The sequence below is a fragment of the Canis lupus genome, chromosome 2 (genome assembly GCF_011100685.1).
Source record: "Canis lupus familiaris isolate Mischka breed German Shepherd chromosome 2, alternate assembly UU_Cfam_GSD_1.0, whole genome shotgun sequence".
Classification (NCBI taxonomy): domain Eukaryota; kingdom Metazoa; phylum Chordata; class Mammalia; order Carnivora; family Canidae; genus Canis; species Canis lupus.
The window spans coordinates 77,677,079-77,704,576 of record NC_049223.1 but is presented as its reverse complement, the minus strand read 5'-3'; the positions used below and the strand labels follow the sequence as shown (position 1 = coordinate 77,704,576).

The window sequence follows — 27,498 nt, the reverse complement described above, 5'->3', positions numbered from 1 at the left end:
CAGATGAATGAAATCATGAGTCCCATGGTGGGCCCTCAATAAGCTCGTCTGATAAAATCAGCCATTACTTTTATTAAAGGTGACAAATGTCGGTCCTTTGAGGATGGATTTGATTTTTACCAACAAGCTGATCTATCCATTCCTTTAACAATCATTGATCAGATGCCCACTATATTCTAGGGCTGGAGCCAGGTCCTGGGGATGCGGCAGTGAATAAAACAGATAAAATCCTACCTGCATGGAGCTCTCAGCCTATCAGTGGGAAAATGAGATCTAAAGATTATAGTACTTCATGACCCAAGTGTCACCAAGGGGGAAGACAGCGATCTGGGAGCAGCAGGAGTGGAGCTTGCCTGAGGAGGGGAAGGCAGCGACAATAATGGGAACAGAACCTGGGGAGGAGCAAAGAACGAGGACTGCCTGAAGCGCTAAGCCCAGGGTTCCTATACTTGGCGGAAACAGACTGGGGAACTTAATCCTCAAGGATTCCAGAATTATTTGAACGCTGTCACCCATTTGGTTAGAGAGAGGCTGGGATGTTTGTTTAAAATAAAAGGACTTTTAATTACTTGTCCCCTGTTGTGAGGACCTATAATTTCAGAGCAGCACATGCTCGGTTATTCAGAGCTGTCTGTGTTTTTTAGGACTGTAAAGCAGAGTCCCAGATTCCCATGGAAAAAAATAGAAGCATGGATTTATTTCTGCTGCTTTTGCCAGCTGCTGCTAATTGCTTATGTAAAATACAAGATTCTTTAGGATTTCCTTTCAGCAGGGAGGAAAGCACAGCTATAATTGACAGGCACTAGGGGTACTTTGGGTGCCTATGTTAGAAACAAAGCTAGAAAGTGCTATTCAAGAATAAATAATGGAGGGGCACCTGGGTACCTCAGTGGTTGAGCATCTGCCTTTGGCTCAGATCGTGATCCCGGGATCCTGGGATCCTGGGATCGAGTCCCCCATCAGACTCCCTGCAGTGAGCCTGCTTCTCCCTCTGCCTGTGTCTCTGTGTGTCTCTCATGAAGAAATAAATAAAATCTTTAATTTAAAAAGTGGAATGGCCTGGTAGTTCTCTCGCACACACTTAGTATTTTGTGCATGGCTAGGAGCACAGAAAGAAGCACGGAAGGAACATCCAATCTGTTAACATTGTTTTTGAGGGGTAGAGTAGGGGGGATTTAAGGAAAGGGGATTAAAAACTCAATGACTGAGCAGGAAAAAATATGGAATAGTGACTACATTACCTATCTATTGCTGTGTAACAAATTATGCCAAAATGTAGCAGCTTAGGAAAACAAAGATTTATTATTTCACAGTTTCTGCAGGCCAGGACTCTGGGCAGAGCTGGATTATCTGGCTTAAGGTCTCCTATAAGCCTGCAGTTAAGATGTCATCTGGGGGGCAGCCCCCGTGGCTCAGTGGTTTAGCGCCGTCTGCAGCCCAGGGCGTGATCCTGGAGACGCTGGATCAAGTCCCACGTCAGGCTCTCTGTATGATGCCTGCTTCTCCCTCTGCCTCTCTCTCTCTCTCTCTGTCTCTATGAATAAAAAAAAAAAAAAAAAAAAAAAGATGTCAGCTGGGGCTGTGGTCTTACTTGAGGGCTTGACCGGGAAACCATCCACTTCAAAGCACACTCACATGGTGTTGGCAGGATCCAGTTCCAGTGCGCTGTTGCTGTTACTACTCCTTGCTTCATGGGCTTCTCCACAGGGCAGCTTACAACACAGCAGCTGGCTTTCCCCAGAAGAAACAAGCAAGAGAGCAGGAAAGAGTGAGCAAGACAGAAGCCAGAGTCTTTTTGTAACCCAACCATGAAGCCAATATCCAATGATTTCTGCCAAATTCTATTCCTTAGGCCACTAAAGTCTAGTCCACAGTCAAGGGGAGGGGACTACACAAAGGCCCGGTCACTCTAAAGATGTAGAAATAGAAGTAGCATGAGGAGAAAGAAAAGAAAAAAAAAAAACAAAACAAGAATGGCTGGAGGGTCAGAGCAAGCAGGCCTGGCCCAGGAAAGGGGTTGACCTAATTGTGAAGGGCAGCCATCAGTTTCAGGCAAGGGGTGTGATTTGGTCAGCTTTGTGCTTTAAATAGCTCAGTCTTCCAAATCGGGAGATACTAGAGAGTTGAAGGAAACTAGGAGAAATCCCAAAGGAGTGAACTATCATTACCTCTGGGCTTATAGGGAACTGGAACAGAATATTATTGTTTTTCATGATGAGGCCATCCATATGTACCAGTAGTGTTTTCTTGAACCATATATTCATATTACTTTTATTTAAAAGACTTTAAGGGGTGCCTGGATGGCTCAGTCAGTTGAGCATCTGCCTTCGGCTCAGGTTGTAATCTTGGGGTCCTGGGTTGGGCTCCTTCCTCGGTGGGGAGCCTGCTTCTTCTCCCTCTGCCACCCCCCCTGCTTGCGCTCTCACTATCTCTCTCAAATAAATAAACAAATAAAATTAAAGACTTTTTAATTAAAAAAAAAAACACAAAGAGACTATAGACAAGTCATAGAAAAGAAATTCAGTTAGCAATCATGTGGCATAAATGCTATAGAGCAATTGCAATAGTTGGTCCTGCTAGGGGAGAGGGTGAACTATTTGACATTCTGAACCTTTAGGCTCCTCCCCACCCCTACCCTTCTTCCCAGGAGGGGAAAGAGTCTTGTAATTTATGGGAGGAGTGAGTCTTGTAACTCGGAATTTAGGGAATTTAGAAGGATAGCCCAGCCCCTTCTCCTTCTCCTCCCCCTTGGGAGCGAGGCTGCCCACAGAGGGCTTGTGTTCCCAGATGGCTCTCAGGCAAGGGCTAGAGATCCAGCAGGCCCCATGCTGGGTGCTGGGGACCTAAGGTTTCAAAATCACAATCCATGTCCTAACAGAACTAACTGTAGAGGAGGAGACAGAGAGCAAGCATCCAGCCCAGTCTAGAAAAGGTCAAAGAAGTCTTCCCAGACTAGATGATCTTTTTTTTTTTTTTTAAAGAGTTTATTTATTTACTCATGAGAGATACAAAGAGAGAGGCAGAGATACAGTCCAAGGGAGAAGCAGGCTCCATGCAGGGAGCCCGATGTGGGACTCAATCCCAGGACTCTGGGATCACGCCCTGAGCCAAAGGCAGAGGCTCAACCGCTGAGCCACCCAGGCATCCCACGAACTAGATGATCTTAAGTATGAAGGGGGATTCTTTCAAAGAGGTCAATCACGACAGAGGAACCAACATGATGCTTGGGATGACGGCAAGTAACCCAGTATTGTTGGATCATAAAAGGCAACAAGAAAAGGGGGCAGCAAGAAAGATGCCAGGGCCAAGTAGTGAAGGCCTTGCTGTGCCAGGCTAAGGATCTTTGGCCTTAGGGGGCAAAGGGCAGGGCAAAGAGCCTGTCAAGGACTCTAATAGCAGGTGATATGGCCATGTTTCTACTTTGAGGAATCACTGCAGGGCAGCAAATTTATGGGACGGCTTGAGCCACAGATTGTCTGAATTTCTCAGCTGCACACCCTCTCCCTAATCCACCACCACCATGTTTTCCTCCACCTTGGCGAAGCAGACACCCTTCCTCCCAAGGAAATCTCTCTGCCCACCACTGTCTGGCTCTAACTTGCAAAAATTGCAGCCCAGGAATTTCAAGGAGCCGGATTTTGATCTCGTAGCAGCTTTGCTCTGTCAACAGTTTTAGCGAAAACTCCTCCACCTCTGCTGGCAATTTAGAGATAGCATTTCTGAAATGGTCTGTGGATAAAGGATGTTGCTGCTCTGGGAAAATTTGTCTCCTGCCAGGAAGAGACAAAGAACATGGAAATGCTGCCAACAGACGCTGTCTACAAGGGAAGGTCAAACATCCCTCAATGGTTCTTTTTTTTTTTTTTTTTTTAGTCTTGTCTTTTTCCATTTTTACACCAGTATCACTTTCTCCCCCCCCCCCAAACCCCCTATTGTCCTTTGGGGGAAGGTTAAATGATGCTTCTTAGGAATATTACATATTTCACCCAAACTACGCAGTCTTGTTGCCTGGAGGGAAGAGGGTATAATGAAGACAGGGATGCCCGTAGAGCGGTGTGTGCCAAAGAAGAGTCCTGGGGCCTCTCCAAGGACTCCCTCTGTTCTCCTCAAATTCCCATGGTTGAGCACAGCAAAACCTGCCTAGTACATAGGTGATACGTAATGAATGTTCTAGGGATGAACAAGACTCTTGTGAAGAACATTAATTCTGCAGCATAAACAGTCATCTCGGCAGAAAACCATATATCATACCTCCAACTCTTCACCTTCTTGGGATAGCCCTACAGACACGGAAGATGTTTCAGGAGGATGACCTGAGACCTGAGACTTGGTGCCACTATAGGGGGACTTTTCCTTCCCAGGAGGACAGACGGGGACAAGTGGAATCAGGGCCGTGATCCCTAAGAAAGGCAGCTGCTGTGCCCCACTGCTTGAGGGTCTATCTCTGCCCTGAGAACAGAGAACATGAAACCCCCGCAATTTCTGCTAGAAGCCTCTCTCCCATTTAGAAATCCACTTGCTTGCCCTTTCCATACAGAGGTCTGCGGAAGAATCAAGTTTTGTGCTATGCTTGGTTCAGACCTGTCAGAAGAAACTTAGATTTTTTTTTTTTTTTTAACAGGAGAAGTGTACCAGTCGAGAGTTCTCTGTTGAACAAGAAACTGCCACAGCCTCCAGTGGAGGGCTAATTAACATCATTCTGGAGAATTGGTTTCTGCAGGTGGGTGGGTTAAGCATCAAGGGTTGGCAAGGTTATTTGCAGCTTAGGGGAACAAAACCAACGGCTGATAACAAATACCCCCCTTAACTCAAAAACACTAATAAAATATCTCGTTAGCGAGTACCTCTTATAAGCTTATAATACACTTATAAGTGTAATCATCAGAAGCCTTACGTAAAAGGTTACATTTCTAGGAGAGTAAAGAAAACCTTTGCAGTGAAAACATTAAATCTCTCAGAGAACCTCTTGTTCCTTCTCAGTAAACATTAAAGAGAAGTGCTCTAATGACAGTGACACACAGCAGATGAATAGATTTAAACTTTTTTTAAAAAATTTATTTATTCATGAAAGACACACAGAGAGAGGCAGAGACAGAAGCAGGCTCCCTGAGGCGGGACCCGATTCCAGGACCCCAGGATCACGACCTGAGCCAAAGGCAGATGCTCAACTACTGAGCCACCCAGGCATCCCAGATTTAAATTTTATTTATTTATTTATTTATTTATTTATTTATTTATTTATTTAAAATATTTTATTTATTTATTTATGAGAGGCACAGAGAGAGAGAGAGGCACAGACACAGGCAGAGGGAGAAGCAGGCCCCATGCAGGGAGCCTGACGTGGGACTCGATCCCGGATCTCCAGGATCACACCCTGGGCCGAAGGCGGCACTAAACCGCTGAGCCACCAGGGCTGCCCCAGATTTAAACTTTAAATGAGATCTTTGCCCTGACTAGGTTTCCATGGATGAGCCTGAGATTATTGGAGTGTCAAGTTTCTCCAACCTTTTCTTTCTTAGCTTTCTCCAAAGGACAATTTCAGTGGAGCATGTAAAATTGTAATTTAAAATTCTCTGAGATCTATCCAAAAAAAATTAAAGACAATATCTGCTTTCTATGTGCCCCTATAAATAGGAAAGAAGCTCATCCATTTATCTATGTATGTCTCTCCCAAATAAATATGATGGGATATCACCGGGGCCCTGCAGTTTCTCCCAATAAAAGAGATCATACACACACACACACACACACACACACACACACACACACACACTCTGCTGAAACAGTTGACTACCTGTTCCTAGCTAGGGGTCCACCCCATGGCCCAGCAAGCCTGGTGGCCAGAACTCCTTAGATGATTGAAGACTCCTTCCAGCATTTACATGTCCCTTGACTTCATATTTAAGGCAGAAGAAAGGGATGTGAAATCTTTTCCTTGCTCTCTCTTGGTGTCCTGCCTCTCCTGCCACACCAGCATCAGGAGAATGGGAGTGAAGATGCTCCCTAATGTCAGTGGGCCATAAAAAATGCTAAGTCTCATCCTCTATATATGGTTCAGAAATAGGCTGACTCAGCTGTGCGCTGCGCACTACTGCAGAGCAAAGTTCAACTCCTGGTTTATGATACAGAGAAGCTCATTATTAAAATGTATCTGCTGTTGGAAACCACTACGTTCAAAGACAGTTGAATAAACTTCACGAACTTTCATGCACTGTTCAAAATAAGTTCATTTTTTAAAAATCTGAGACCATAAATGAGTTAGAACTTTTCAAAAAAGCTTTCATTATGTTAAAAAGATTTTTATGTAAAATGTTTATTGAGATATGACACACAGAAAACTGCGTAAGCCAGAGGGTACATCTAGATGAATTTTCATCAAATGAACATACCCAGGTCAAGGAAGAGAATGTCACCAGGCCCCAAAAGCCTCCTTGAGTCCATTTCTAGTAACTACCTCCCAAGGGCAACTGCTCTCCTGACCTTTAACGCTATAGATTAGTTTTACCTGCCTCTGAACTTTTGCAGATGGAATCATAATATTTATTCCTTTTTTATGTTTGCTTTCCTTACTGATCAGTATATTTATAAAATATATGCATGCTGTTGCATGTAGCTGTACTTTTTTTTAAACTTTTATTTATTTATGATAGTCGAGAGAGAGAGAGAGAGAGAGAGGCAGAGACACAGGCAGAGGGAGAAGCAGGCTCCATGCCGGGAGCCCGACGCGGGACTCCATCCCGGGACTCCAGGATCGCGCCCTGGGCCAAAGGCAGGCGCTAAACCGCTGCACCACCCAGGGATTATAGGGATCTTTAAACTGACAGTACCACAAAATCTACATCCTGAGGGATGTATTTCTTATTCAACAATAACTCACTGACCCAAATAAATTATGTAGACCTTGTTTGGATCCCAATCTGAATAACTGTAAAGCAAAATACAATGATGGGGAAATCTGAATATCAACTGGATAGTAAATGATATTACAGAGTTAATGTTACTCTTTCTAGAGATGGTAATCACGGTTTATGTTTTTTTTTTTTTAAAGAATTCTTATCTCTTAGCGATAGATACTAAAGTATTTATAAATTAACTGTAATGCCTGGGATTTCCTTGAAAGTAATGGGGGAGAGGGTTAGTCGGAAGGTATAAATGAATAATATAATGGCTATTTGTCAGTAGTTGCTGAAGCTGGGTGATGGGTATTTGGGGTTCACTATATTATTCTATTTTTTGTGTATGTTTGAAATTTTCCATTAAAAACAAAGTCAAGGTGGCTCAGTCAGTTGAACATTAACTTTCAGCTCGGGTCATGATCTCAGGATCCTGGGATAGAGCCCCATGGGCGGCTCCCTGCTCAGTGGGAAACCTGCCTTCCCCCTGCCCCTTCCCTCCTTGTGTGCTTTCTCACTCTCTCTCTTTCTGAAATAAATAAATAAGGGAAGCCTGGGTGGCTCAGTGGTTGAGCCTCTGCCCTTGGCTTAGGCTGTGATCCCAGGACCCTGGGATCAAGTCCTGCATCAGGCTCCTCAGGGAGCCTGCTTCTCCCTCTGCCTATGTCTCTGCCCCTCTTCATGTGTCTCATGAATAAATAAATAAAATCTTTAAAATAAACAAATAAAATTTAAAAAATTAAAATCAAGAAAAGGAAAGAAAAAAAAAAAAGAAATCACTCAGTACAAATCCCTTTATCAGCCATTCCTAACAGTGGGCTTGGGTACAGGGCTCTGCTACTAACCCGCAGTGTGACTTTGGGCAAGTTGCTCCAGGTCTTGAGGCATCGGAAAAACTTGGACTTTGGGTGAGATTTCTCTTGGGGGGTGTGGTAAGAAGGGAAGAGGACTGTGGGCTTGTAGAGAGGAGCCTACATGAGGGCTGAGGTGGGTGTTTTGAAAAAGGAATTCATGGATAGTCATAGTTTCAGTTTCAAGAAAGGAAAACGTTATTGCTATTATAAAAACCTAGTAGAGGGCAGCCCTGGTGGCGCAGCGGTTTAGAGCCGCCTGAAGCCTGGGGTGTGATCCTGGGGACTCCGGATCGAGTCCCACGTGGGGCTCCCTGCATGGAGCCTGCTTCTCCCTCTGCCTGTGTCTCTGCCTCTCTCTCGCAATCTGTGTGTCTCTCATGAATAAATAAATAAAATCTTAAAAAAAAAAAACCTAGTAGAAACAGAAATGGAAAGGAAAAAGCAAAGCAATGTATACATAGATAAGGGTATACATAGATAAGCAGTAAAGGAGAATGAGGCAAAGTTACATGAGACCAGGTACTTACAACATCCAGCCTCATTAGCTGGGGAAGCCCGATGGAGACAGCCAGGCTGGAGTCCGGATTGAGAGACCGGGGCAGAGCACCGGCCCCACATGTAAGACTTCCAACTGACCATCCCCATAAGGGCCGTATTTACAGGGCCAATGATGGGGTCTGAATTTAAACATTGTTTGCCTACATGCAGTTTGGAGAGAGCTGCATTTCTATGTTACCATGTCTTTCCATCTTCAAGGAGCTTGCGCTAGGTGTGTTTGCCTCCCCTCCTGGTTTTCATTCTGGGGGGCCAGCAGAGCTTGGAGCCAAAGGGGATGTAAAGCAAGATTTATAGCTCTTGATGTCCAGACCAGAAATGGCTCTTTTTTCTTTTTCTTTCTTTCTTTCCTTCCTTTCTTTCCTTTTCTTCTTTCTTTCTTTCTTTCTTTCTTTCTTTCTTTCTTTCTTTCTTTCTTTCTTTCTTCTTTCTTTCTTTTTCTTTCTTCTTTCTTTCTTTCTTTCTTTCTTTCTTTTTTCTTTCTTTCTTCTTTCTTTCTTTCTTTCTTTCTTTCTTTCTTTCTTTCTTTCTTTCTTTCTTTCTTTCTTTCTTTCTTTTGTTTTTTAATATTTTATTTATTTGAGAGAGAGAGAGGACAAGCACGGGGGGAGGAGCAACGGGAGAGGGAGAAGCCGGTTCCCCCCTGAGCAGGGAGCCTAATGTGGGGCTCCAACCCAGGGCCCTGAGATCATGACCTGAGCCAAAGGCAGCCACTTAACTGAGTCCCCCAGGCGCCCCCAGAAGGGCTGGTACCGACCCGGAGGCCAGCTAATTTAAACTAAGCAGGCTCCCAAGGTCACTCCTGCGGGACAAACCTCTGAAACGACGTTCTGAGCACTCAGGGCCCCTCCCCGCCGGGTGCAAAGCGCCCCGGGGCGAGCGCGCTCCCCGCCGCGCAGGTGCGCGCACGGCGCCCCCTCGCGCCCAGCCGGGGAACCGCCCGCGCCGCGGCCCCGCCCCCCGGCTCCCGCGCCTGCGCAGAGGCCCCGCCCCGAAGTTTGTTGCGGGGCCGGGCGTCCCGGAGGCGGGAGGCGGGAGGCGGGGGAGGCGGGAGGCCGGAGGCGGCTGGCGCGGAGTAGCCGGGTGCGGGGCCGCCATGGCGGTGCGACAGGCGCTGGGCCGCGGCCTGCAGCTGGGCCGAGCGCTGCTGCTGCGCTTCACGGCCAAGCCTGGCCCGGCCTGCGGCTGGGGGCGGCCCGAGCGGCCGGGCCCCGCGGCGGGCTGGGGCCGCGGAGAACGCCCGGGCCAGGCCGCGGGACCCGGCGCGGAGCGGCGCAGGCTGGGGCTCGGGCTCCCCGACCGCTACCGCTTCTTCCGCCAGTCGGTGGCCGGGCTGGCGGCGCGACTCCAGCGGCAGTTCGCGGTGCGGGCCCGGGGTGGCGCGGGCCCTTGCGGCCGGGCCGTCTTTCTGGCCTTCGGGTTGGGCCTGGGCCTCATCGAGGAGAAGCAGGCGGAGGGCCGGCGGGCGGCGGCGGCTTGTCGGGAGATCCAGGTGAGCGGCGGGGCGGGGCGACGGGGGGCGGGGGCCGGAGAGCGGAGGGGGCGGGGCCGGGGCGGGACAGATGAGCGGAGGGGGCGGGGCCGGGGCGGGACAGATGAGCGGAGGGGGCGGGGCCGGGGCGGGGCATATGGGGCGGGGCCGGGGCAAGTGAGGGGCGGGGCCAGGGCAGGGGCAGGTGAGCAAGAGGCGGGGCCGGGGCAGGTGAGCGGCGGGGGCGGGGCGTCACCTGCTGCCGGGGCCGTGCGATGGAGCGCTGCCTGGGTCCCAGCAGGAGATTGGTGGGAAATCACGCGTTGAGGTTTATTCGCGGTGTCACGGGACTCCCGATGTGGGCCCAGCACCTCGACATTTCCCCTTCCTTCAAACAGCGTCTTCTGGAAGACGTGCTGCCCATCTTAGCCCCCGCTGCACCGCCGCTGATGGCTCTGCGTACATTTTCTAAGCTCTCATGACGCTTGTATTCCCGAGGTAGTTGTCATGCCCATTTTACGGATGAGGAGGAGTACTCAGAGAGGTGAAGTCATTTGCTCGAAGTCGCACAGCTGCTAGAGGACGGTACTCAGAGTTGGACTCTGCAAAGGCTGTGCCTTTATTTATTTATTTATTTTTTAAAGATTTTATTTATTTATTCATGAGAGACAACACAGAGAGAGAGACAGAGACACAGGCAGAGGGAGAAGCAGGCTCCATGCAGGGAGCCCCATGTGGGACTGATCCCCAGGCCGAAGGCAGGCGCTCAACCGCTGAGCCACCCAGGGACCCCCCCAAGGCTGTGCCTTTAACCTAAAGCCTCCACAGCGTAGCCAGTTAGTGACATAGCCGAGGCCAGAGTAAAAACTGTGAACAGCAGTGGAAAACATAAGACCTCTAACAGTTTTTAATTAACCTGTGTAAAGCTGTCAGGAGTCACTGGGTATGGGGGAGGGTAGGTTTCCTAAATGCTTGAAATAGCTCAGAGGCCTGTGTTTCTACCCAACCAAATTCTGTATTCTGGTTCTCCAGAGAAACAGAACCAATAGCATGTGGTTATTTAAAAAAGATAAAAAGATTTACTTTAAGGAATTGGCTCTGCAGTTAGGGAGGCTGGCAAACCCAAAATCTGCAGGATAGGCAGACAAGCTGGAGACCCAGGAGGTTCCAGTCTGAAGGCCATCTGCGGACTGAATTCCCGTTTCTTCCAGGGAGGTCAGTCTTCTGGGGTTTGAAACCACCCAGTGAGTTAGCACGGCGCCTGCGTCGTAGTGCCTAGGGCTGAGGTCCGGGAAGATGGAGTGACTTGCCCAAGGACACAGTTGGTTAAGGCCTGCCTGGGCAGTGTCCCCTCTGTTTCCTGGTTTCCAGCCCTCGTTCCCGTTCTTCTTACTCGTCACCAGTGTGTCTCATGCTTGAGCTCTAGCCAGTTTGGGTGACAGACAGGTGACGTCTGGTCTTGTCCCCAGCTGCTGTCCTTGTGAGCATAGATATAAATGTGGAAGACAGCAGGGCACCTCCCCTCAAAATTAAAAATAGAATTTCATTTGACCCAGCAGTTCCACTTGTAGGTTTATGCCCCAAAGAGCTGAAAGCAGGGACTTGAGCTGATGTTTGTGCGCCCAAGTTCATAGGCATTATTCACAATAGTCAAAGGTGGAAGCGACCTAGATGTCCCTGGATGGATGGATGGATGGATGGATGGGTAAACAAAGGGTGATATCTCCATACGGTGGAGAAGTATTTGGCCCTCACAGGAAGTTCTGACACCGGCTACAACAGGGATGACATTTGAGGACCTTTGGCTAAAAGAAATAGGCCAGTCAGGAGAGGAGAGATATTGTCTGATTCCACTAATAGGAGGTACCTAGTCATAGTCACAGAACATAAAGTGGAATGGTGGCCGCCAGGCACTGGAGGTGGGAGTGGGGAGTTAGAGTTTCGTGTGTATGGAGTTTCAGTTTTGCCAGATGAAGAGAGTTCTGGAGGCGGATGTGGCAATGATTGCACAACAGTGTGAATGTCCTTAGTGCCATTGAACTGTAGATTTAAAAATGACTTAAAGGGGCACCTGGATAAGCTCAGTGGTAGAGCGTCTGCCTTTGGCTCAGGTCATGATCCCGGGGTCCTGGGATCGAGTCCCGCTTCGGGCTGCCCACAGGGAGCCAGCTTCTCCCTCTGCCTGTGTCTCTGCTTCTCTCAGTGTCTTTCATGAGTAAATAAATACAATCTTAAAAAAAATTTTTTTTAATTAAAAATAAAATGACTTAGTCAATTTTATGTTATGCGTATTTTACTACAATTCTTAAAAATAATTTTAAATCCTGTACATGAATGTTCATAGCATTATTCATAATAGCAAAATATTAAAAACAACCCAGACATCCTTTGGCAGGAGAATTGTTACACTCTGGTATATCTGTCCATAAATATTAAGCAATAACCAGGAATCAATTATTGATACAGGTAGCAACCTAAATGAATCTCAAAGGTGTTGCGCCTAGTGAAAAAAATCAGTCTCCCAAAGGGTCCATACTATGTGATTCTATTTCTTTTTAAAAATTTTTTAAAGTTTTTTTTTGTTTGTTTTTTAAAAGATTTTATCCTGCTAGGACTACACCAGCTAGGATGGCGGTGCCCAGGGCCAGGATTGGAGGCAGCTAAGAGAAGACTGAAGGGAGGTTGAAGGAAGGGTTTGGGGGCTTTAAGAGTCCCTGCACAAGGCGGCCCTGGTCTGGAATGGGGGTAACGGTGGCATCTGTGGCTTGGGCAGGGCATTGGCCCCGGAGGGCAATCAGAAGAAGGGGAGGTCACTGCCCCAGTTCCTGGCTGACTGCTTCTGTGATGTGGAGGCTCTGAGAGAGTACTGCTCCAAAAGCAGGTGTTGAAGGTGCACCAGAAAGATCAACCCCTGACCTACATCAGGGAGCCATATGGCCCATACTTCAGGGGTACCTATTTCATCCTGAAGCAGGGAGGCACAGGCAAGTTTCCAGGCAAGGAGTGGATACCCCTGTCAAATGAACATGGCCACTTCTCTCTTGAGTTCTTGGAGTTCTAGGCTCTTGGAGTTTACAGAAGTAGTGGATGCCAGTGGCTATGCCACCAACCACCAAGGCCTGGTCAGCCTCTGAACCTCTCTAGGCTGGACGTCCACGACCTCCCTGCCGAGTCCAACATGGCCATGTCCAACTCGGATCTTATTGGAGGACATGCTGCCCAACTGCCAGGTTCTGAGGGCTGACTGGGCCCAAGTTGGGGCCAGAGGAGCAGTCGCAGGACACGGCCAGCCCCACGGCTGCCTAGCCCTCGGCCCCTTCCCCATCAGGCCGGATCTCAGCAGGGCTCTGTGGAGTGTCCCACAGTTCTCCATACTTCTGGCCTCCACCTGGGTTCCCTCAACATGGGGGTTGGGGTGGGATGAAGGATGTGGCACCCGCAGGACAGAAGGGAGAGCATGAGGCTGAGGCACTTATTCCCCACCTCAGGGGCTCTGGCTGGCTGCACCCTGGGCTAAAGGTCACCCAGCTCCTATCATCCTTTTGGGCAGCTCTTCCCACCTGCTTCTCTCCTGGGTTCCAGCAGCCCCCTTCTGCTGCTTCAGGCTGGGGGTGGTGGGGAGATAAGCAGCCCCAGGAAGCTGCACTCCCCCTGCGGTTTCCCAGCCCTGCCCACTGCCATGTCCAGAAACTCTTCTCAAAGTGTCCTTATTTGAGTGTGCTGCTGTTTCCCGCTGGGACCCTGCCTGATGCAGAGGTGCTGCTGGGCGTGGCGGGGATGGCTCTCACTGCTACAGCGTTCCTGGCCTACACTCACTAAACGCCCGTGGCACTCCAGGTCCCATGGTGCTCCCCACTTATCAGTTGACTCCGCTCCAAATGCAGCTTTCTCGTTTGCTCTGTGAAAATTGACGTAGGCCTTTGAAATAGTTTTCCTTTGCCAAGTGACATGATGAGGTTTGTCGATAGAGGGTGCCTGAGAGATCACGGGAGGAAAGGCTTTTGTTTCCTGGTTCCCTGCCCGTGTGCTTGCTCTGTGTGCTTCCCTGCCCGTGTGCTTGCTCCAGGGCACCCGCACTGCACGAGGCCTCCCCAGCACATGGCTCCTGAGGGGCCAGGCGGCCAGCAGCTTTCCCTGGCACCCCCAACCCCAGCGGTTCGAGAGAGCGGCGTACCAGTGAATCCCTTGTTCCTTCAATTTGCCGTTTAAGTCAATTAATTCCTTATATTGAACTTTACCTATTCAAAAAAAGTTGCATAGAGCTACACACACACACACGAATGAATGAATGCAGGTTTAAAAAAATGATAAAATCCGAGTAAGTTCTATAATCTAGTTGGCAGTGTGCCAAGTCACTGTCCTGGTTTTGATCTTGACTTGCATTGAATTATAAGACATCACCATGGGAGGAAACTGGCTGTAAAAGAAAAGTTGTAGATGATCTTTGAGAAGGGAATCTTTGGAAGGGAATTTTGTGCATGGTCAGGACCAAGATTATGGAGATTAGTAAAGAAGTGTATTAGGGAACAAGCGACAGCGGGGAAGAGAGGTGGCTAAGAGAACAGGATCAGGCTGCGGTCAAGCCGTGATTATCAACAGAAGCTGAGATATATTTTTTTAAATTTTAACTTTGAAGTAATTTAGACTCACAAGAAGTTGCAAAAAAAAAGTACAATGTGTCCTGTGTCCCTTCATCTTGTTGGAATGAATTTTACTCTCTGGAGTACATCAATACGGGGCACCTGGTGGCTCAGTTGGTTGAGTGTCTGCCTTAGGCTCTGGTTGTGATCTCAGGGGCCTGGGATCGAGCCCCGTATCAGGCTCCCTGCTCCATGGGGAGTCTGCTTCTCCCTCTGCCCTCCCCCACCCCACCCCCTGCCACTCATGCTCTTCTCTCTCTCTCTCTCTCTCTCTCTCTCTTTCTCTCTCTCTGTCTCAAATAAATAAATAAAATCTTTTTTAAAAAGTACATCAGTACAAGATTGGTAAGAAGTTATAAACAAAGGCTTTCTTTTTTAATCTTCCTAGAAGAAAAGTTGCCATGTTTTGTCTTTTTAGGTCTTTGATTATTTCAAACAGTTGAATCTTAATATTAAAAGGCTAAGTTTTGCTAACAACTACATAATCCTTTATTTGCCTTTAGAATCTTGCGGCACCTTGGTAATCTGTAATCCTATTTAGGCATGTGTTTCAAAACCTTACAATATTTTTGACCGAATTCCCAAGATTCAACTTCTAAATGAAATGTTTTTATTAATGAGGCTTGTTCATTTGATATGTCAAATTACATGGGAAGCATTGTCAAATAAGTGATGATAAACCTTCTTAGATTATTTTATATGGGTGAACGCTATAACCACTCCAGAAATTATGTAAAATTCCTAAGGTTTTGTTAGGTCCTAGTGTAATGTCATTGCTTGTAATTCTAATTACTGACATGTTCTGTGCTACAGGGAAACCATGGCCATTTTTGAGTGTTTTGTCATTTATAGTCATTGTTTTACTCTCATGCTGTTATGGATGCGTTCAGCTTCAAGGGGGATTCATGGAAAGGACTTCTGACAAGTATAGGTCTTTGATACCTTCAAGGTCGTAAAACCAAACTGAGTAAGAATTTCTGGAAGTAACAGGAAAACTGCATTCAAGCAGAACAAGAGTTAGTAACATGGGACTCAATGAATTGAGGATGATGATTACTCCTCTTTGAAACATTGCTCAGTCTCTAATGTTGGCTTTTCCAGATTTAAAGAAACTGTTGTTCTCTTAAGCTGTTAGGACTTGGAGAAATTTGGTAAAATATTTCTTTGTAAGCAAATATGAAACAGTTATCTTGTTCTCCCCACCTGGTCCCTCTAGATTCAGAAACTCTCAGTGAGTGTTATCAGATTTTCATGGCAATGTATTTATTTGCATAAGACCAATAAGAATCTATTATCATAGGACACAATTAGAAACACTGGTTATATTATAAAGGCTTTGACTGGAATATCCTATTTGAGCGAGACATGCATAGACTCAGATATGACCAGACAGCGTTAAGGAACTGAGGTTGACTTTATGAGCCAGTGAAGCCCCTTGGAAAAAATCAGCCTAGGACCTTACTTACAGGGTACCCAGCAGCCTTACTGGGTGAATAAAGAGGTCACTTCCTGGCAGGTGCGGGAACCTCAGGATATTTGGGGGACCTCATGAAGAGAGGAATTTATTCATATCTGCAATACCTGCAGGCAAAGTCTGATGGCAACTATTTGGCTTGGCTTCTTAGCCTTGAGGATCTATTAAAAGTTCAGTCTGAAATTCCTTATGAGAAGTTCCAGCAAAGCAGATTTTCTGTTTAAAAATAAAGCAAACCTTATATAGCCAGTCACTATTCTTGCAGCGCTTATGTAAATAATTAGGCCAAGATTGTTAGAACCGAAGTCTTGATTTGGCTATCCTTGGTGGAAATGAGGGTGATTTTAGAGAGAAAAATCACACATTTGTGAATAGTAGATTCACTGTCTTTGGGTGTTTGTTGTTTGCCTCTAAAACCGGGCTGGATCCTAAATTCTGGTTTCTTCCAGTATGTGGCTATGATTCTCCAAACTGTGGTTTCCAATTTTCTCCATTCCCTAAAACTGCTCTTTCTCCGGAAGCCTTGCAGACTGAAGCTAGACAATCTGAGGTAGCCTGCAGATATCTTAGAATTATTAGAGCTGCTTTGGAACCCAGGGAGGTAGCTGTTGTCCGCAGCCAAGGACACCAGAAATGGGGCTGCTTGATTGCCCAAAGGAACAATCAGATCAAGCTGCCAGGCTGGCAGCCCACACAAAGACTCCAAAACCCTTTGTAGTGGCTTTAGTAGCAGATGAGTCATAGACTAAACCAAACATCAATCCTAGTATTCCTCTGAAGACCTGAGGAGAGCTGCCATCCACAGCTCTCGAGAACCATCTAGTAGCTGCCTGCCAAGGCCCTTGCACAAAGAGCTGTCTCTGTAATCAGAAGCCTCCAAGGTTGTGCAGGGAGCTTGACAGGCGAGGTGTGCTGGCTGCAAAGTTTAGAAGTTTTGACCTATTAACCAATGCAGTGTTCTGTGTTCAGCTGTCTCTGATTTCAATGCAGGTACAGAGTTTGAGAAAAAATTATTCTGAATAAAGGGAGAGAAAGGAGGTAGGATCGCCTAAGCCCAGGATGAGCAGTAAAACCCAGTTTGGTTTGTGTTTTTATTAGCTCTTGAGCTTGTCAGTGAAGACCTTGCCTGGCTCTACCTCTCCCTCCCCCACTAGGCATCCTGCTCATTGTGCATATTTTCTTCCACACAGGCAATTTTCACCCAGAAAAACAAGCTGCTTCCTGACCCTTTGGACACTAGACGCTGGCAGGGCTTCCGGCTGGAGGAGTATCTGATAGGGCAGTCCATTGGCAAGGGTTGCAGTGCTGCTGTGTATGAAGCCACCATGCCTGTGTTGCCCCAGAACCGGGAGGTGGTGAAGAGCATCAGACCTCTTCCAGGCCGAGGCCCAGATGTCGATGCACGAGAAGAGGAGCCAGCTTCACAGGCCCCTACCTTTCCCTTAGCCATCAAGATGATGTGGAATATCTCGGTGAGGAGGGGGCCTTTCATCTTGGAATTAGGCATTTCTTAAAACACTAGGGGCACCTGGGGGCTCATTTGGTTAAGCATCTGCCTTCAGCTCAGGTTGTGATCTCGGGGTCCTGGGATGAAAACCCACATGAGCTCCCTGCTCAGCGGAGAGCCTGCTTCTCCCTCTGCTCCTCACCCCGCTCATGCTCTCTCTCTCTCAAATAAATAAATAAGATCTTTATTAAAAAAAAAAAAAAAAAAGCCCCTTGGGATGCCTGGGTGGCTCACCGGTTGAGCGTCTGCCTTCAGCTCAGGTCGTGGTCCTGGGATGAGTCCCACGTCGGGCTCCCTGCACGGAGCCTGCTTCTCCCTCTGCCTGTGTCTCTGCCTCTCTGTGTGTATCTCTCATGAATAAATAAAATCTTAAAAAAAAAAAAAAAGCCCCAATGTTGGTGGACCTGCTAGTGCTTTTTCCCAGGAGGCAGATGGGCTCTTGTATGGTTAGGCTTCCTCGCCCGCTCACACAGGAGTCTCAGGTCGTGATAGGCTGCCAGTCACCTGAGGATCTGGTTAAAAGGCGGATTCCAGTCCTCCGGCCTGGGGTGGGGGCTGGGTCTCTGCCTTTCTGATCAGCTCCCAGGCAATGCCTCTGCTTCTGGTCTGGTCCACACACATCACAGCAGGTTTCTCGTGTGGGTGCTGACCCACCTAGCTGGATTCAGGTGTGCGGTTCCCACCATCCTCCCTCTTTCTCCTGACCTGCCTCCCTGGAGAGGAGGGCCTGGAGAGGAGGGCCTCCTGTCCTCCAGACTCACTCTTCAAGCTCCCCTCCAGATGAAAGGCTTGCTTGTCATCTCCCAGCTTTCCCCTCTGGGAGGACTCAAGGCTTAGGGAAATTGAATATTTTTCTCCACAAAAACAAAGAGTTCGTCTAGAGTAATTTCTTTCCCTTCTCACTATGTAGGTGGGTTTATTATTTTTTTATTTTTTATTTTTATTTTATTTTTTTATTTTTTTAAAGTTTTTTTTTTATTTTTTAAAGATTTATTTATTTATTATGATAGAGAGAGAGAGGGGCAGAGACACAGGAGGAGGGAGAAGCAGGCTCCATGCTGGGAGCCTGACGTGGGACTCGATCCCAGGACTCGATCCCGGGACTCCAGGATCGCACCCTGGGCCAAAGGCAGGCGCCAAACCGCTGAGCCACCCAGGGATGCCCTGTAGGTGGGTTTAGAAAATTAAGACCAGATGTTCCTTCACCTGCCCAGAGCATCCGCCCAAGTCTAAGGTGGGGCACAGCCGTGGCAGCTCATGTTGGACGCTGAAGAATACAGTTTCTGGTTTTGATCTCGGGGATGAAGGTTATTGGACTGTTGCCCTTCCACGCTGGGTTACTAGCTACCAAGTAGCCAAGGCCTTTGCCTGTGAACCACCCAGTGTTAGCATCAAAACTTCCTGATGGGCGTGACAACTTTTACACTTGTGAAAGCTAAATGACTTGACTCCTAGAGGGTTCCTAATAGGTTCCATAGGACCTGAGAGCCATTTGTAATGAAACAAGGAAAGGAGGGTGCCTGTCCTCGTCTTTGGTTCTTGCTGTTGTTTCTTTTTACGGGGAGGCTGGGGAAGGTCATCCTGAGATTCAACACAACTTATCCAGGGTAGATTTGTCCTGCTTTGCCGTCTGCTGCAGGCAGCCTGCAAGGGGGAGTCTTAGTGACCCAGGGCCAGTAGCATCGATGGCAGGAAGAAAGGTCCCTCACCCTAACTTGCCATCTCTTCTTCCCTGGGCCCCTGAGCTGCCAAGTTTGAGGTGTGGTGTTGAAGCCCTGTAGGGGTTGGCACGGATAACATCTCCACCCCCTCTCTCCTAGGAGAGACTAGCTTGGCTTGCTGCTGCAGAGAGTTTTTTTTTTTTTTCCTTTTTAAAAGATTTTATTCATTATTTGAAAGAGCATGAGCTCTGAGGGGGAGGGGCAGTGAGAGAGGGAGAAGCAGGCTCCCCACCAAGCAGGGAGCCTGATGCGGGGCTCAATCCCAGGGCCCCAGGATTATGACCCAAGCCAAAGTCAGATGTTTAGCAGATTGAGCCACACAGGCACCCCAGAGAGTTATCTTACCTTGAATGTCAAAACCAACTCTAGGAGCGTGTGGCTGGCTGGCTCAGTTGGTGGAGCATGCACCTCTTGGAATTGAGTTCAAGCCCCATGTTGAGTGTAGCAATTACTTAAAAATAAAACCTTTTTTAAAAAATATTTATTTATTTATTCATGAGAGACAGAGAGAAAGAGAGAGACAGAGACACAGGCAGAGGGAGAAGCAGGATCCCTCCAGGGAGCCTAATGCAGGACTCGACCCCGGGACTCAGGATCATGCCCTGGGCCGAAGGCAGGTGCTAAACCGCTAAGCCACCCAGGGATCCCCAAAACCTTTAAAAAAAGAAACCAAACAATTCTAGGCGGTAGCTCTGTGGTCCAGATTACAAGGAGGACTTGGATGTGCTCAGGTCGGTATAACCCTGAATTCGTGCTCGTGTTTCAGGCGGGCTCCTCCAGTGAAGCCATCTTTAGCACAATGAGCCAGGAACTCGTCCCAGCTAGTCGAGTGGCCTTGGCTGGGGAGTACGGAGCGGTCACTTACAGGTAAGCACTCATCTGCCCAGACTGGCTGTGAGTTCTTGGAGGGCAGATTCCTCACCTGTGTTCTCATGTGTCTGACAGACATGTAATAGTAAATGCTCGCTGAATGCTCACTAACTTTAGTTAGTGGTAGATTTGTAGTTGTTGGATAATTCAGCTTGGGGAAGATTGCAGATCATCTGACTCCAACTAAAGGTGCAGGGGGCTGATTCACACTGGAGCAGAGAGAGAAGGCCATCCAAAAATGCCCAATTCAGAATTCTGGAAAATTGATCAGGCTTCTGATTCTTCTTAAGTAATGTCTAGGTGGAAAGCCACCTGTCCATACAAACTGAACTCTGTCCCCAGTGCAGGTAGCTCTCATTCCAGTCTCAGCATTAAAAAAAAAAAAAAAAAAAAAAATGTGGCCTATTCCCTAAGAGTTCTGCATGTGGCAGAGGAGCCAGACGAGTCGGGAGCAGAGGCCAGGATGGTAAGTGCTAGAATCATGGATGCTCAGTGCTGGGGAGCCCATTGGGAAAGGCCTCTTGAAGGGTTGACTAGGTACCAGTTGGGCAGAGAAGTAGGCGAAGAGGCCTTCTCCACAGAGGGAAGGGGGTGGTTGGCAGCCCACGCTCCTCTTTGTAGGAGCCGGTGTGTGGCGGCGACGATGAACGCTAAGTGTGACAGGTGTGCTCACTTCCATGTTTGTAGACCACAGGAAGAGCTGCACCGTGGCGACTTAATAGAGAGTTGGTTTATACACCTGGTGCAGTCAGAAGCTGGAGGGAAGATATAGGGCCTTGAGAAAGCACATGGAAAGCCCCTTCCGAGGTTTAGGAGGCTCTCCTGACAGGGGGCCGTGCAGGCCAGCAGAGACAGCTGCTTGGTGAGCTTGGTTTCGTCCTCCTCTCCTTAGCCCTTTGTAGGGAAGAGTGGGTCCGCTGTGGAGGGAGTGTCTGCTGCTTTCAGAGCGGGGACAGTTGTCCTCAGGTGGCTGTGTGTTCACTTCGCCTGCTGGCGGGCTGTGGCGTCCCTGGGAGCACTGACGCCTTGCTGCGGGGGCTGCCCAGACCTCCCATCTGAAGTGCTCCCTGTCAGAGAGGGAGTTTTTTTTCTTCGCACTTCTCCCCATGACCTTAACTCATAGCTGCCTTTGTCTCTGTCTCTCCTGCATACTGTGAGCTCTCTGAGGGCAGGGCTTTCCTGTTTTGTTTGCTGAGTACCGTACAGCTCAGTAAATGTCCGTCCAATGAGTCCATGAGTATGACGGAAGGTCTATTACCTAAGGTGCTGATGACATCAGTGACGCAGGAGAAAGTGTCTCAGCCCCTGAGAGCACTGTGGGCACATTCCTACCTAGCCCCTGCTCATCCAGGGGCCTCAGGCTCAGCCTGGTGATCGGCTCCTCCACTTCTCCCACCTGATTTCAGATCTTGTCCCCTTTACACCCTGTGCTCCGCCCTACTGAATTCATAACTGCCCTCCCCCACATGCAGCCCTACCTGCGCCACGCTCCTCCTCGCCTGTCTTCTGCATGCAGTTAGTGCTCCTAGGGCTGCCCTCCCCACAGCCCCCTGCCCCACTCCAGGCCTCCGCTCAGACACAGCCGCACCATCCCCTGGGCTCTCACAGCAGCAGGGCATTGCTTTCCCACTGTGGCTGGAGGGCCTTGGGCTGCGATCCTGACGCTCCCACTAGCCCCAGTGGCCCAAGGCTAGGAACAATGCTTGAGCGCCCTTGATTGCTTACAGGGGTGCACTCAGATGGACTCAAGGGAAAGCAGTAGGCCGCACGTGGACGGTTTCCACAGAGCTCGGGACCGAGGCTGATCTTAGGACGGGGGCAGGCATCTTGCCCCCTTGGTGTTGTCTTCATGTCTCTGGGCTTCTGTTCCATTCTCTGCTCTCTACCACCCTGGGTCCGTATTTCTCACCCCATAGCTCTTCTGGGTGTTTTTTTTTTTTTTTTCCTGCAAAATGTTATTTATTTATTCATGAGAGACACAGAGAGAGAGGCAGAGACATAGGCAGAGGGAGAAGCAGGCTCCCTACCAGGAGCCAGATGCAGAACTTGATCCCAGGACCCCGGATCACACCCTGAGGCAGATGCTCAACCACTGAACCACCCAGGTGCCCCAGCTCTTCCGTTTCTGTGTGCCTTTGCTTTCCACACCTCTTTGGCTTTCCGTGGCCCCAGTCAAGTCTCAAGGCGTCCTTCACCTTCATTACTGACTGCTAGGTTACCACCATGTTCTTTCACTAGTGCTCCTCAAAGAGAATATAACTGGCTTCCATCCCTTTCCCCCCCAACTATTTGTATCTCAGATGTGACTGCAGGCTCCTTGCCCTGACAGGTGGGGCCGATACATAAGAGGCTGACTCAGTCCACCCAGAACCCAGCCATTGTGCCACAGCAAGGCTGTGGGGCCCCTGGGGAGGAGGGGAAGGCAGGTGACCTCTGTACTACAAACTGTATCTGTGACCATCCAGTCATTCAACAAAGATTTAATTGAGTTCATACTTCATGCTAAGGGTTAACTAGAACTTGCCACCAGAGATTCTAGATCCTTTATAGAAGTATTACAACCTTACGAGTTATGTTACCACCTTTCCTTTGGCAATTGAGACTGAGCCGAGAAGTAACCGGGCTGGGGCTTCAGGAGCAGACCTGGAATTCAAACCACCTAGTCTGATTCCAGAGTCTCCTAACCTCTGTATTCTACTGCATGGGGTCGATGGATGTACAGACGAATGGGCCGCCGGCATCATCAGTGTGATGATTCATCATTATGGGTCTATCTTTTTGCTCTAGCACCAGGTTCTGCACCTGACACATAGCAGATCTACAGTAAATATTTGATTAAAAAAGTGGGTGAATAAATGTCAGTATTTATTGTGGCATGATTATTTTTCCAACTGTTATATCTGATACTGGACTCATACATTCGTCCCATTTGGCTAAACTAGAAAATCCAAGGGTGGTCCCAAGCAGCTGGCCCCTCACCCCAACATCATCCGGGTCTTTCGTGCCTTCACCTCTTCTGTACCACTGCTGCCAGGAGCCCTGGTTGACTACCCTGATGTGCTGCCCCCACGTCTTCACCCCGAAGGCCTGGGCCACGGGCGGACGCTCTTCCTCGTTATGAAGAAGTAAGTAGGACTGGTCCTGCCTCTGCACCTGGAGCCCCAGGGTGGCAGGGGAGGGGGACCCTCACCTGTGCTGAGGGCATACTGCCCCACAGAAGAGGGTCCCTTTGGGGTGACTTTTCATGAAAATGGAGTTCTCGCTAGTGTTTTTAGTACACTTGACTCTTGCCCCCTCTCTGTGGCTTGCCTTACCAATTGTGTAAAAACACTTCTCCTTCCTCACCCTCTGCACCTACTGGCATTGCTGTCACCAGCATGGTGAAGAAGGGGTTACCTGTACCATTACTTCCATCATGTGGGGCCCCAGCTCTTCCTAACTTCAGGGTAATGGGTGGTAACAGAAAGGATATTTGGGGAAAAAGAGAAAAAAAACTCCAGAAGAGAAAGGGCCATCATCCTATAGCAATAAAGCTGCTGGGGACCACTGATGTGCGACAGCCAGAGGCCCTGTCACCCTCTCCACCAGCTACCCCTGTACGCTGCGCCAGTACCTCTGCGAGAACACCCCAAGTCCCCGCCTCGCCACCGTGATGATCTTACAGCTGCTGGAGGCAGTGGATCATCTGGTTCAACAGGGCGTCGCGCACAGAGACTTAAAATCTGACAACATTCTCGTGGAGTTGGATGCAGGTGGGTCCCGGCCACACCCTGCCAGCTCTCCTGGGGTACCAGACTTCAGGTCTGCAGGCGTCTAGGACCCTTCCAGTCCTTTCGGGTTTTGTGTTCTATTAGAAGTTGTGTTTTAATTTAGCTCTGTACGTCAGAGATGAGCTCTCACCCCTTCAAAATAGAGGCTTTCGTTCTCTTCATGGGGCTTATAGGGTGATGATTAATAGTCCCTGTGTTGCCCACTTTCAGAATAAAAACCTCGGTGGTGGAAGTTTTCTCAAAGGAAAGAAGAATTAGCTCAGTAGAAAAAGAATTTTTAAACAGTGAGAGCTGCCCGAATGTAAGCCTAGCTGCCCCTGGAAACGATGAGCGCCCGTTTCCCACACAGGAAGCAGTGACGTAGAGGCTGGATGGCCACTTAACCCACAATACCATGAAGGAGTCGTAGATCTCATAAATTTTGAAGTAGAAAATTTAAAGTAACGTGCCACTAAATTGCTAAAGGAACTAGCTTTTTAAAGGAAGTCTGTGTGAATCCTTTTACAATCCTAACATACCTGTTTCTTGGGTTTGGATTTGGGGTTTCAAGTTGAGATCAAAGGTCCTTGGGGCAGAAGTGCTCTTAGGGCCAAGGGCCATCCACTGAGTAGACCGTGAGCAGCCCCTTCAGGGTTGGGATAGCTCCTATTACCTGATCAGTTACAAGGAGCCAAACTTCATCCAGTTCTTTGCTTGAGGGCTTTGATTTTCCGGAGGCATCTCCTGTAGCTCCTGTAGCTGCCTCGCCTTTCCCAGCGCGCTCTGGTGAGCGGGCACCCAGCCAGGCTTGCTGGCCTGCAGCCCTGGGCTGGCACTGAGGCCCCTTACCCCTCACCCATGTCCTGGTGGCTGCAGGAGGGCTTAGGAAGGCCTCTGGAATCCTAAGGAATCCATCACTCCCCTCTGCCTGTCCCCTCCCCAGATGGCTGCCCCTGGCTGGTGATCGCAGACTTTGGCTGCTGCCTGGCTGACGAGCGCACCGGCCTGCAGCTGCCTTTCACCAGCTGGTATGTGGATCGGGGCGGAAACGGCTGCCTGATGGCTCCAGAGGTGAGTCCTGCGGAGCGTGTCCTGTGCCATCAGCAGACTTCTCCATCTTGTTTCAGCTGAGAGGACGAGACTCGCTCCATCTTTTCTGACCTTATTTTGGCACAAGTCCCTTGTCCGTGTGTGTTCATCTGGCCCTCCCTAATGTTCCCAGGTGATGCGTGTCTTGTGGGTGCAAAGTAGGCAGCCTACGCAGATTCTGGGTCTGAGCCACAACTCACTCAAATTCTAGGCTCCTTAGGACGGGGTTCAGGTTAGCCCAGGTGCCGTCGAGGCAGATGAATGCGTTAGAAATGCCAGCAGTGTGAAGCTCACCTGTTGCTTTCCAAACAGGTGTCTACTGCCTGCCCAGGCCCCAGGGCAGTGATCGACTACAGTAAGGCTGATGCCTGGGCCGTGGGTACGCTTGCCTATGAAATCTTCGGGCTCCCCAATCCCTTTTATGGCCAGGGCAGGGCCCACCTTGAAAGCCGCAGTTACCAGGAGGCTCAGCTGCCCGCGATGCCCGAGTCAGTCCCTCTGGATGCAAGACAGCTGGTGAGGTCACTGCTCCAGCGAGAGGCCAGCAAGGTGAGGCTGTCCTGGGTTTTACAGGGACTGTGGAAGTTTATGTTCCAGAGTAAAGACCCAGTTTGGGCAAGACGAGAGTGACACACAAGCAACTCTGTCTTACAAAGAAAAGGCCAAGTACAGGGGAAGAAACCTTAGTGTAACTGGGAGTAGAGGAGCTAGCACCGAATTAGCATTCCAGCAGTGCAACTCTTCTTGGCTCTAGTGGCTTAAGTTACTTAGAGGGAAGAAGATGCACTTTTAAGAAATGTTTAATGGAGTTGTAGCTTAGAGGAACAGCTGGCATGTAATGAGAGATGAAGACCTTTCCCAAAAACAGATGTGGACATTTCGAAGTTGACATAAAGGAATAGAAAGGCTAAGGTATTTGAAGATGTAATTGGGAGTGGCGGGCCCAGGTCAGGTGGTAAGCCTAGTGGGAGAGCACAAAGGCAGGCGGGGTTCAAACTACTCAACCACTTCCCTCCCCCTGGGGGCATGCTGTCAGCACCACAGCCGGTGAGAGGCGGCCCCTCGAGAGCCTGCTGGTAACCCAGGCAGTTTGTGGGCCTTCCACAGTGGGGAGGCTGATGGCCCGGAGCACGTGTGTGTCCCTGGAAAAGCTGGGGCATGGGTAGAGCGCAGCCAGCAGGTGTCAGGAAGTGAACGGAATTGCAGGAAGGAGAGACAAAGGGGTGAACAAGAATTTGGTTGGGGCCACAGAAGGGAAGACCCTAAAATGAGGATTCATTAACAGATCGGGTTGTGGGCCGAATGCTTTGCTGTCGAGGTTCTAAGCTTGTTTTCCTGCCTGTTGCAGAGACCATCTGCCCGAGTAGCTGCTAATGTGCTTCATTTAAGCCTCTGGGGTGAACATACTCTCGCCCTGAAGAATCTAAAACTAGACAAGATGATTGGCTGGCTCCTCCAGCAGTCAGCTGCCACTCTGCTGGCTGACCGGCTCACGGAGAAGAGCTGCGTGGAAACCAAGATGAAGATGTTATTTCTAGCCAACCTGGAGTACGAAGCGCTGTGCCAGGCAGCCCTGCTCCTCTACTCCTGGAGAGCAGCCCCGTGAGGGCTCCGCTGTAGCTGGTGCATTTTACTAAAAGAACTTAGCAACATCTGTGTGGTGCTGGTCTGTGAGTGCTGCAGGCGGGGCGGGGCTCCCAGGCGCCAGGGTGGGCGGCAGGGGAACACTGCAGGAGGCCTCTGGTTTGGCAAATGGAAGGGACGGCTGGCAGCCAGGTTCACAGTCTGTAGCTAACTCCCCTTAGCTGTGCGACTTTAGGTCCATCGTCTAACTGCGTGAGGTTCTCTCACCTGTGATGTGAGAAGCTGGACTAGGGCAGAGCTAGAGCTGCTGGCAGAGAGGGCCCGACGGTAAATACTCCAGTCCGGCTAATCCACTGTGGTAGCACAGAAGCAGTCGGAAATTCGTAAATATATCGAAATTTCAATTTCATGTGTCAGTAAATATTAATTTTTTTCAGTTATTTAAAAACATGAAAACCCCTCTTAGCTTGCAGGCCATACAAAAAACAGGCAGTGGGCCAGACTGCCCCTAAGACATAGTTTGCTAACAAAATGTGCTGAGATCGGAGTACAGATCCACAGGAGTGAGTTCTCTGCAGGTGAGAAGAGGGTCAGGGGTTAAGGGCAGGCCCCAAAGCCCCCCCTTCTCACAGACCTCTGCAAAGTCCATAGCCAAGCGGGTCTGTTAGAGGGGGGGCTCCAGGCAAGGCAGGGGCTGGCAGGGCGGGACTCTGGAAACGGAATTCCGGCTTGTTTGAAAGTGGCAGCCAGGGCCTCGGTCTGCATGTTTTCTGAGCTAAGCAGACATTTGCCCAGGTCAGTATATTCAGGTATCAGAAAGAAGAGACAGCCAGCGAGGCCTGGAAAGCTCTAGAATGTCTCTGAGGAAGCACTCCCAGAGCTCCTCCAGCTACTGAATCGGGTTGAGCAGAGCTAGAGCAATGATGAAATGATGAAGTGGAAATTAACAGTGTGTTTTACTTGCTGATTTGCCTTGATTAGCATTTCTTACAGGAATTGTGAAGAATTAAATACACATTTGCAACTGCAGAACACGTATTTGCTTTGAATTGAATATGTGGCTTTAAGAGTGATTCTTACACCATAATAAA

General features: G+C 49.0%; 1 protein-coding gene and 1 long non-coding RNA gene across 2 annotated transcripts; one reads left to right on the top strand and one right to left on the bottom strand.

The window, feature by feature from the left end:
• Positions 1-1,284: 1,284 nt before the first annotated feature.
• Positions 1,285-9,789, bottom strand: LOC119870450. Its single transcript, XR_005356073.1, has 3 exons — positions 9,609-9,789; positions 1,636-1,731; positions 1,285-1,534 (listed from the first exon to the last, which is right to left on the bottom strand). It is a non-coding gene; the product is annotated as an uncharacterized LOC119870450 (long non-coding RNA).
• PINK1 (PTEN induced kinase 1) lies at positions 9,321-27,461 on the top strand. The gene is made up of 8 exons (XM_038531752.1): positions 9,321-9,794; positions 17,078-17,359; positions 19,882-19,982; positions 22,928-23,110; positions 23,574-23,737; positions 24,678-24,805; positions 25,136-25,372; positions 26,172-27,461. Exons 1-8 carry the CDS (start codon positions 9,399-9,401, stop codon positions 26,427-26,429), a joined length of 1,749 nt encoding a protein of 582 aa, XP_038387680.1. The 5' UTR covers positions 9,321-9,398; the 3' UTR covers positions 26,430-27,461.
• The last annotated feature ends 37 nt before the right edge of the window (positions 27,462-27,498 follow it).